We start from the raw sequence: 9,736 nt of genomic DNA, 5'->3' as shown, positions 1-9,736 counted from the left end.
ACTTGCGAGACATGGACTGTTTACAGATGTCACATGCAACTCCTGGAACGATTCCATCAGTGTTGTCTCTGAAAAATCCTGCAATGTCTTGGGAAGACAAGTGGACAAACGTCAGCGTGCTGGAAGAAGCAAAGACCACCAGCATTGAAGCGATGGTCCTCCGCCATCAACTCCACTGGACTAGCCACATTGTCCGGATGCCCAACCACCGTCTCCCAAAGCAGTTGCTCTACTCCAAAATCAAGAATGATGGAGGACAGGAAAAGAGATTGAAAGATGGGCTCAAAGCTAACCTTAAAAGCTCTGGCATAGACACTGAGAACCGGGAAGCCCTGGCCCTAGCTGGAAGTCAGCTGTGACTAGCAGTGCTGTAGAATATGAAGAGGCACGAGTGGAGGGCGAAAGGGAGAAATGTGCCAAGCCAACTCTAACCGGGACCATCTTCCACCTGGAAACCAATATCCTCATTGTGGGAGAACATACGGGTCAAGAATAGGGCTCCACAACCACCTTCGGACCCACCGCCGGGACACCAAACTTGGAGGACAATCTTGCTCGGAAAACGAGGGATCGCCTAAGTAAGTAATTAAGTGAACTAGGGGGTTACTGACCCAGCTCGGCTGCAGTTCTTTCTCACCTGAGGGGTCAAGGTTGTGTTTGGGGGAAACCAGAACCACTTTCCACATCTTAGGGATGATAACATCTCTCTTTCCTCAAAGCTGCAAAGGGTTGCGACTAGTGAAACCCGGCCTGGCTTTGCCTGTTGATATGCAACCAAACACGGCACACTCGCGGTCCTTCTGTCGGCCACATAATTTATTCATTGTGATGTATAAACACTATTAGACATCTGGTTGAATCCTGGCTCTCACCGTTGGCCCAGGCTGGAGTGAGGATGGAGCCCACCTGTTCAGCAAGAGCCCAGGATGTGCATAGAAGCAAAAGGGCAGCACTTGGCCACAGCCCTTCCTTGGGGGGCAAATCCTCATGCGCCAGAGGATGAGCAGCAGGGGGGGGCAGGGAGGGGAAGAAGCAGCCATGCGGAGGGAGAAAGGAAGGGGGCTACAATCGAGGTGCTGGTGCTGCCGTTGTGGCCCTCACCCACAGCCCACCGCAGCTCTGGCCCGGCCCTTCCTGCCCAGGACTCCCTGGAGCCCTTTGCAATGTCCTGCTCTGGAGGGACGAGCACCTTCTTGGTGCCCCGGTCAACGCCTTCGGCCTCGAGGGGCCTTTGCTCCCGCCAGCAAGGATGGGAGTCAGAGCCAGATCTCGTCACTGCTCATGCTGGAGGCTCGGTAGATGTACCCCACCATGGGGAAGTGGCCCAAACCTGCAAGGGCAGAGGAGTAGGGTCACGTTGCCGGCAGAACGGGAGGTTCCGGGACCCCTGCATTTGGCACCCCCTCCCCTCAGCACGGGGGAAGAGTCCTTGCAGAGAGGAGGGTGCCCCCTTCCCAATTCCCATACACTGCCCCAAGACTCAATTGAGAGCTCCCATCTCTAGAAAACGTTCATCCTTCCTTAGAAAGAGGAGCAGGGTCAAGTTGCCGGCAGAACGGGAGGTTCCGGGACCCCTGCCTTTGGCACAAAGAGGGGTCCAGGCACCCACCTCCCCTCAGCATGGGGGAGAGTCCTTGCAGAAAGGAGGGTGCCCTCTTCCTAATTCCCATACACTGCCCCAAGACTCGACAAAGAGTTCCCATCTCTAGAAAATGATCATCCTTCCTTTGAAAGAGGAGCAGGGTCAAGTTGCCGGCAGAACGGGAGGTTCCGGGACCCCTGCCTTTGGTACAAAGAAGGGTCCAGGCACCTACCTCCCCTCAGCATGGGGGAGAGTCCTTGCAGAAAGGAGGGTGCCCTCTTCCCAATTCCCATACACTGCCAAGACTCGACAAAGAGTTCCCATCTCTAGAAAATGATCATCCTTCCTTTGAAATAGGGGCCACCTTCACATGGCGAATAAGGCCACGTCCGAATGATACGCAAACTCGCGCCAACCCATTTCCCAGTGTGGCACCACATCTTGCAGCATGCAGTGCCGGGAAGAAGGCCCCAGTGGGCCAGCTTTTCCCACACTGCGCTACTAAAGCCACCCCACATTGTAACCCCCTCACCTCTCTCCAGCAGGACCAGGCGGTTCTCTGGCTCCTTAAAAAGAGGGGCCACCTTCACCTGGTGAATAAGGCCATGTCCGAATGATACGCAAACTCCCGCCAACCCATTTCCCAGTGTGGCAACACAATTTGCAGCATGCAGTGCCGGGAAGAAGGCCCCCAGTGGGCCAGCTTTTCCCACACTGCGCTATCAAAGCCCCCTCCCCCCCACTGTGGCCCCCTCACCTCTCTCCAGCAGGACCAGGCGGTTCTCTGGCTCCGAGACGGCCCGCTCCTCCTCCTCCAGGGGGGCTTCCCCTATGGAGAGAAAGAGGGGTGAGGTTGAGTATGGTCTGCGCCCCCATGCCCGCCCCAGAGCAGACCTCCCCACTCACCTGCCCTCCCGGCTGTGAGGTCGTTCAGCTGCAGGTTGGCTGGGAGAGAGACGTTTGCCCGCGGCATCCGGGGCACCTGGGGCTTGCAGTTGTTTGAGCCGCTGTGCGGAAAGAGCAGTGGCCATAAGCCACGGCAAGGGGTTATGGGGGATGTGCAAGTGTCCCTTGCATAAAGGTGTCCCTTGCATAAAGGGGTCCCCTGCCCACCACCCCTCTTGCGCAGTTCTGCTTGGAGATCCAGTCAGTACCCAGGCGCCCCAAGAGGACAACAGGTAGAGAGTGCTCCTCAGCCACAAACTAACCCACCACGGCTGAGAAGGTTACCTGGAAGGTAATGGAACGACCGCTGGGAGGGAGAGTCCTAGAGGGAGGAAAGAGGAGGAAGCAGGCTGTGTCAGGCCAGCCAGGTAGCAGGCAGGACCCCCATTCATTTAGTCCCGCCCTCACCTGCCTCCTTCTTCCCCTTGCGGCAGAGCAGGCAGCTGAGCAGCGCCCCCAGGCACAGGAAGGCCCCCAGGGCCAAGGCGGACCCCACCACCAGCGCCAGGAGCGGCAGCTCGATCCGCAGGTCCAGCAGACCTGGGGAAGAAGGAGAGACATAGGCCAGAGGCGCTCAAAAGGGAGCAAGCGGTCAGTGGCTGAAACAGGGTTGCATCAGGAGCTCAGCTGTTGTCGTCCAGCGAGTGTCTGCCCCTGGAGAGGCTTACTTGGGGGGCACCTGGAGGTCCACAGAGGCCCCAAAGCTTGGCTGGGGAATAGTCATAATCAGAGGGTGGGTCTCCTCTTCTTTGTCCTTACCAGTCTGCAGGACGGAGGCGTTGGCGACGCTGCCGGGCTCTTCCTCTGCCCAGAGGGAGCGGTTGCCCACCAGGCCGCGCAACTGGAGACGGAGGCCGCGGCCGTCGTCAGCATCGCTGGGCCAGGGGAAGGTCTTGGCCTCCACAATGAGGAAGTGGGAGGTGTTGACGGAGGTCTGCCCATCGGGGTCCACCCAGGTGATCTGGGCCGGTGGGTGAGCTTCAACTAGTACTAGCAGCACCAGAAGGAGTCCCGGGTTCTCGCTGTGGTGTGCCTCCAGCCGGACCAGCTCCGGATGGACTGCAGGTGGAGAGAGAAGCTGGGGTTGAACGAGATCAGGCATGGGCCAACTTTCCTCCAGGTGTTTTGGACTACAGTTCCCACCATTCCAAACAGCCTGAGGCTGCCGAGGGGGGAAAGGAAAGGGACCGAGGCTGCCGAGGGGGGAAAGGAAAGGGACCGAGGCTGCCAAGGGGTGAAAGGAAACGGACCGAGGATACCGAGGGGGGAAAGGAAAGGGACCGAGGCTGCCGAGGGGGGAAAGGAAACGGACCGAGAATACCGAGGGGGGAAAGGAAAGGGACCGAGGATACCGAGGGGGGGGGAAGGAAAGGGACCGAGGATACCGAGGGGGGAAAGGAAAGGGACCGAGGATACCGAGGGGGGAAAGGAAAGGGACCGAGGATACCGAGGGGGGGGGGGGGGAAGGAAAGGGACCGAGGATACCGAGGGGGGAAAGGAAAGGGACCGAGGATACCGAGGGGGGAAAGGAAAGGGACCGAGGATACCGAGGGGGGGGGGAAGGAAAGGGACCGAGGATACCGAGGGGGGAAAGGAAAGGGACCGAGGATACCGAGGGGGGGAAAGGAAAGGGACCGAGGATACCGAGGGGGGAAAGGAAAGGGACCGAGGATACCGAGGGGGGAAAGGAAAGGGACCGAGGATACCGAGGGGGGGGGGAAGGAAAGGGACCGAGGATACCGAGGGGGGAAAGGAAAGGGACCGAGGATACCGAGGGGGGGAAAGGAAAGGGACCGAGGATACCGAGGGGGGAAAGGAAAGGGACCGAGGATACCGAGGGGGGAAAGGAAAGGGACCGAGGATACCGAGGGGGGGGGGAAGGAAAGGGACCGAGGATACCGAGGGGGGAAAGGAAAGGGACCGAGGATACCGAGGGGGGAAAGGAAAGGGACCGAGGATACCGAGGGGGGGGGGAAGGAAAGGGACCAAGGATACCGAGGGGGAAAAGGAAAGGGACCGAGGATACCGAGGGGGGGAAAGGAAAGGGACCGAGGGTGCCGAGGGGGGAAAGGAAAGGGACCGAGGATACCGAGGGGGGGAAAGGAAAGGGACCGAGGGTGCCGAGGGGGGAAAGGAAAGGGACCGAGGATACCGAGGGGGGGAAAGGAAAGGGACCGAGGGTGCCGAGGGGGGAAAGGAAAGGGACCGAGGATGCCGAGGGGGGAAAGGAAAGGGACCGAGGATACCGAGGGGGGGAAAGGAAAGGGACCGAGGATACCGAGGGGGGAAAGGAAAGGGACCGAGGATACCGAGGGGGGAAAGGAAAGGGACCGAGGATGCCGAGGGGGGAAAGGAAAGGGACCGAGGATACCGAGGGGGGGAAAGGAAAGGGACCGAGGATACCGAGGGGGGGAAAGGAAAGGGACCGAGGGTGCCGAGGGGGGAAAGGAAAGGGACCGAGGATGCCGAGGGGGGAAAGGAAAGGGACCGAGGATACCGAGGGGGGGAAAGGAAAGGGACCGAGGATACCGAGGGGGGAAAGGAAAGGGACCGAGGATGCCGAGGGGGGAAAGGAAAGGGACCGAGGATACCGAGGGGGGGAAAGGAAAGGGACCGAGGATACCGAGGGGGGAAAGGAAAGGGACCGAGGATGCCGAGGGGGGAAAGGAAAGGGACCGAGGATACCGAGGGGGGGAAAGGAAAGGGACCGAGGATACCGAGGGGGGAAAGGAAAGGGACCGAGGATACCGAGGGGGGGGGGAAGGAAAGGGACCGAGGATACCGAGGGGGGAAAGGAAAGGGACCGAGGATACCGAGGGGGGAAAGGAAAGGGACCGAGGATACCGAGGGGGGGAAAGGAAAGGGACCGAGGGTGCCGAGGGGGGAAAGGAAAGGGACCGAGGATACCGAGGGGGGGAAAGGAAAGGGACCGAGGGTGCCGAGGGGGGAAAGGAAAGGGACCGAGGATACCGAGGGGGGGAAAGGAAAGGGACCGAGGGTGCCGAGGGGGGAAAGGAAAGGGACCGAGGGTGCCGAGGGGGGGAAAGGAAAGGGACCGAGGATACCGAGGGGGGAAAGGAAAGGGACCGAGGATACCGAGGGGGGGAAAGGAAAGGGACCGAGGGTGCCGAGGGGGGAAAGGAAAGGGACCGAGGGTGCCGAGGGGGGAAAGGAAAGGGACCGAGGCTGCTGAGGGGGCAAAGAAAGGGACCAAGGCTACAGAGGAGGAAAAGGAAAGGGACAGAGGCTGCCGAGGGGGGAAAGGAAAGGGACTGTGGCTGTTAGGAATGGTGGGAGTCAAAGTCCAAAACATCTGAAGAGAAGATCCAAGTTGCCCCATTTTGTTGTTGTTCATTCGTTCAGTCGTCTCCGACTCTTCGTGACCTCATGGACCAGCCCACGCCAGAGCTCCCTGTCGGCTGTTACCACCCCCAGCTCCCTCAAGGTCAGAGTTGCCCCATACTTGCACTAAATGGCCGAATTCTAGTATTCCGCATTTGGGACCAGACTCACACTGGACGTCGAGGAGGACAGCAGTGCTGGAGGCTTGTCCCGTGGCCAAGTCAATGGCGGAGCAGTTGAGCGGGCGCTCCACGCGCCGAGGCCTGGCTGCGAAGTGTCCGTGTCCGCCTTCCTCGAAGGCCCCACTGCCGCTGCCCTCGTCCCCGGGGTCAGAGGTGTCGAGGAGGCCGGACCCTCTGCCCTTGAGGTACCAGGAGAGGGAGGGTGCCGCCGCCAAGCAGGAGAGGCCCGTGCCCTTCGAACCCGGGGCCTCTCCGCTGTCGCTGGGTTCCGCCGCACCTGCAAAGGAGAGACACACGTGGCAGCCAAGGTCAAGACCGCATGGAGCAGGACATCGTGGTGGAGGCTTTATATGGTGGGCTGTCCCACTCAGCGAAAGCTGGGTGGCCATTTGGCTGGAGGGTTTGGATGGGATCAGACTGGATGCCCTTTGTGGGGGTCCCTTTCAAATCTAGCGGAATTTGGACTACCCTTCCCAGGCGGTTTCTAATCAGAGGCTGGATGGTCATCTGCCGGGAAAGTTTTGGTGGTGCTTGTCCTGTCTGGCAGAAAGGAGGGGGTTGGACTGGGTGGCCTTTTGGGCTCCCTTCCAAGTCTAGAACTTTGTAGTTCTATTACTACTACTACTACTACTACTAAGCAAAGTCCCGATGGCCATCTGTCAGGAGGGATTTGATGGCACTTGTCCTGCCAGGCAGTAAGAAGGAGGTTGGACGGGAAAGCTTTTGGGGCTCCCATTGAAATCTAGAACTCTGTAGTTCTATTATTATTATTATTATTATTATTACCACTAAGCAAGGGCTGGATGACCATCTGTCGGGAGGGATTTGGTGTTGCTTTTCCTTCTTGGCAGAAACAAGAAAGTTGGACTGGATGGCCTTTGGGGACCCTTTCAAATCTGGGACTCTGTAGTTCTATATTATTATTATTATTATTATTATTATTATTATTATTGATGCTGCTACTACTACTACTAAGCAAGGGCTGGATGGGCCTCTGTCAGGAGGGTTTTGGTGTTGCTTTTCCTTCCTGGCAGAAACAAGGAGGTCAGACTGGATGGTCTTTCAAGTCTAGGACTCTTCAGTTCTACTATTATTATTACTATTATTACCACAATTACTAAGCAAGGGCTGGATGGCCATCTGTCAGGAGGGTTTTGGTGGTGTTTGTCCTACCTGGCAGAAAGAAAGGGGTTGGACTGGATGGCCTTTGAGAGTCCCTTCCAAATCTGGGACTCTGTAGTTCTAGTATTATTAATTATTATTATTATTAATTATTATTATTATTGCTACTAGTACTACTAAGCAAGGGCTGGATGGCCATCCGTCGGGAGGGATTTGGTGTTGTTTTTCCTTCCTGGCAGAAACAAGGAGCTTGGACTGGATAGCCTTTGGGGGCTTCTTCCAAATCTAGGACTCTGTAGTTCTATTATTATTATTGCTACCAGTAATACCTGGATGGCCATCTGTCGGGAGGGTTTTGGTGGTTCTTGTCCTGCTTGGCAGAAAGCAGGGAGTTGGACTGGATGGTCTTTGGGGGTCCCTTCCAAATCTAGAACTCTGTAGTTCTATTACTACTACTACTACTACTACTACTACTAGCAAAGGCTGGATGGCCATCTGCCAGGAGGGATTTGGTGTTGCTTTTCCTTCCTGGCAGAAGCAAGGAGGTCAGACTGGATGGCCTTCGGGGGTCCCTTCCAAATCTAGGACCCTGTAGTTCTATTATTATTATTATTATTATTATTATTATTATTATTGCTACTTCTAATAAGCAAGTGCTGGATGGCCATCTGTCTGGAGGGATTTGGTGTTGTTTTTCCTTCCTGGCAGAAACAAGGAGGTTGGACTGGATGGCCTTTGGGGACCCTTCCAAATCTGGGACTCTGTAGTTCTATTATTATTATTATTATTATTATTATTGCTGCTTCTACTACTACTGAGCAAGGGCTGGATGGGCCTCTGTTGGGAAGGTTTTGGTGTTGCTTTTCCTTCCTGGCAGAAACAAGGAGGTCAGACTGGATGGCCTTTGGGGGTCCCTTCCAAATCTGGGACCCTGTAGTTCTATTATTATTATTATTGGTACTACTATTACTAAGCAAGTGCTGGATGGACATCTGTCGAGAGGGTTTTGGTGTTGTTTTTCCTTCCTAGCAGAAAGAAGGGGGTCAGACTGGATGGTCTTTGGGGGTCCCTTCCAAATCTGGAACTCTGTAATTCTATTATTAGTAGTAGTAGTAGTATTGCTACTTCTACTAAACAAGGGCTGGCTGGCCATCTGTCGGGAGGGTTTTGGTGGGGTGTTTGTCCTGCCTGGCAGACTGGATGTCCTTTGGGGTCCCCCTCCCACCCCCCACCCCCCCAAGCCCACCTTTACCTGGCGAGGCCGAGAGGAGCAGCATGGGGAGCAGAGGGAAGCCTGCCATCCTTCCTTCCTTCCTTTTTCCTCCTTCTTTTCCGGGAAATCAGCCCCCCGGGAAGGAGGCCATCCTCCTCTTCCTCCTCTTTGCTCTTCCTTCCTTCCTTCCTTCCTCTGCAGCAATGCGTGCTTCTGGCTCCGCCCACAGGCCCTTAGCCCCTCCCACATATTTCCATATGTATACACAAGGCTTGGCCAACTTGGACCCTCCCTCCCTCCCTCCAGGTGTTTTGGACTCCAACTCCCACCATTCCTAACAGCCGGTAGGCTGTTAGGAATGGTGGGAGTTGTAGTCCAAAACACCTGGATGGAGGGAGGGAGTGCGTATATATTCTGCCAATGTCCCTATATATTTTTAGCCTGTGTCCCAAATGCATGTCCAAGCTAGAGCTGACAGGCGGGAGCTCACACTGTCTCGTGGATTTGAATCGGCAAGCTTCAGGTCAGAAGCCCAACTTTCAGCTCTCATGTCTAAGCTAGAGCTGACAGGCGGGAGCTCACCCTGTCTCGTGGATTCGAATCAGTGACCTTCAGGCCAGCAGCCCAACTTTCAGCTCTCATGTCCAAGCTAGAGCTGACAGGCGGGAACTCAACCCTTCTCGTGGACTTGAATCGGCGACCTTCAGGTCAGCAGCCCAAGCTTTAGCACTCATGTCCAAGCTAGAGCTGACAGATGGGAACTCACCCTGTCTCGTGGATTGAAATCGGTGACCTTCAGGTCAGCCGCCCAAGCTTCACCTCTCATGTCCAAGCTAGAGCTGACAGATGGGAACTCACCCTGTCGCGTGGATTCAAATTGGTAACCTTTGGCTCAACAGCCCAACTTTCACCTCTCATGTCCAAGTTAGAGCTGACAGGTGGGAACTCACCCTGTCTCGTGGATTAAAATCGGTGACCTTCAGGTCAGCAGCCCAAGCTTTAGCACTCATGTCTAAGCTAGAGCTGACAGATAGGAGCTCACCCTGTCTTGTGGATTTGAATCGGCAAGCTTCAGGTCAGCAGCCCAACTTCCAGCTCTCATGTCCAAGCTAGAGCTGACAGATGGGAACTCACCCTGTCTTGTGGATTTGAATCTGTGACCTTCAGGTCAGCAACCCAAGCTTCAAATTTCATGTCCATGCAAGCTAGAGCTGACAGACAGGAGCTCATCTCATCTCTTGGATTTGAATTGGCGACCTTCAGGTCAGCAGTTCAGCCGGCACAAGGGGATTTAACCCATTGCACCACTGCGGCTCAATATAATGTACGTCCCTATATATTATAGGAATA

The 9,736-nt window shown here is 56.1% G+C and overlaps 1 protein-coding gene across 1 annotated transcript; it reads right to left on the bottom strand.

The window, feature by feature from the left end:
* Nucleotides 1–798: 798 nt before the first annotated feature.
* Nucleotides 799–8,558, bottom strand: TMEM25 (transmembrane protein 25). Its single transcript, XM_060787563.2, has 8 exons — nucleotides 8,426–8,558; nucleotides 6,041–6,328; nucleotides 3,287–3,586; nucleotides 2,936–3,067; nucleotides 2,813–2,849; nucleotides 2,489–2,589; nucleotides 2,340–2,411; nucleotides 799–1,330 (listed from the first exon to the last, which is right to left on the bottom strand). The coding sequence occupies exons 1-8, from the start codon at nucleotides 8,472–8,474 to the stop codon at nucleotides 1,257–1,259; spliced, it is 1,053 nt and encodes a 350-aa protein (XP_060643546.2). The 5' UTR covers nucleotides 8,475–8,558; the 3' UTR covers nucleotides 799–1,256.
* Between the last annotated feature and the right edge of the window lie 1,178 nt (nucleotides 8,559–9,736).

Source organism: Anolis sagrei, chromosome 7 (assembly GCF_037176765.1).
Source record: "Anolis sagrei isolate rAnoSag1 chromosome 7, rAnoSag1.mat, whole genome shotgun sequence".
Lineage (NCBI taxonomy): Eukaryota > Metazoa > Chordata > Lepidosauria > Squamata > Dactyloidae > Anolis > Anolis sagrei.
The sequence above is the reverse complement of the archived record's forward strand: the minus strand, read 5'-3'. Positions and strand labels throughout refer to the sequence as shown.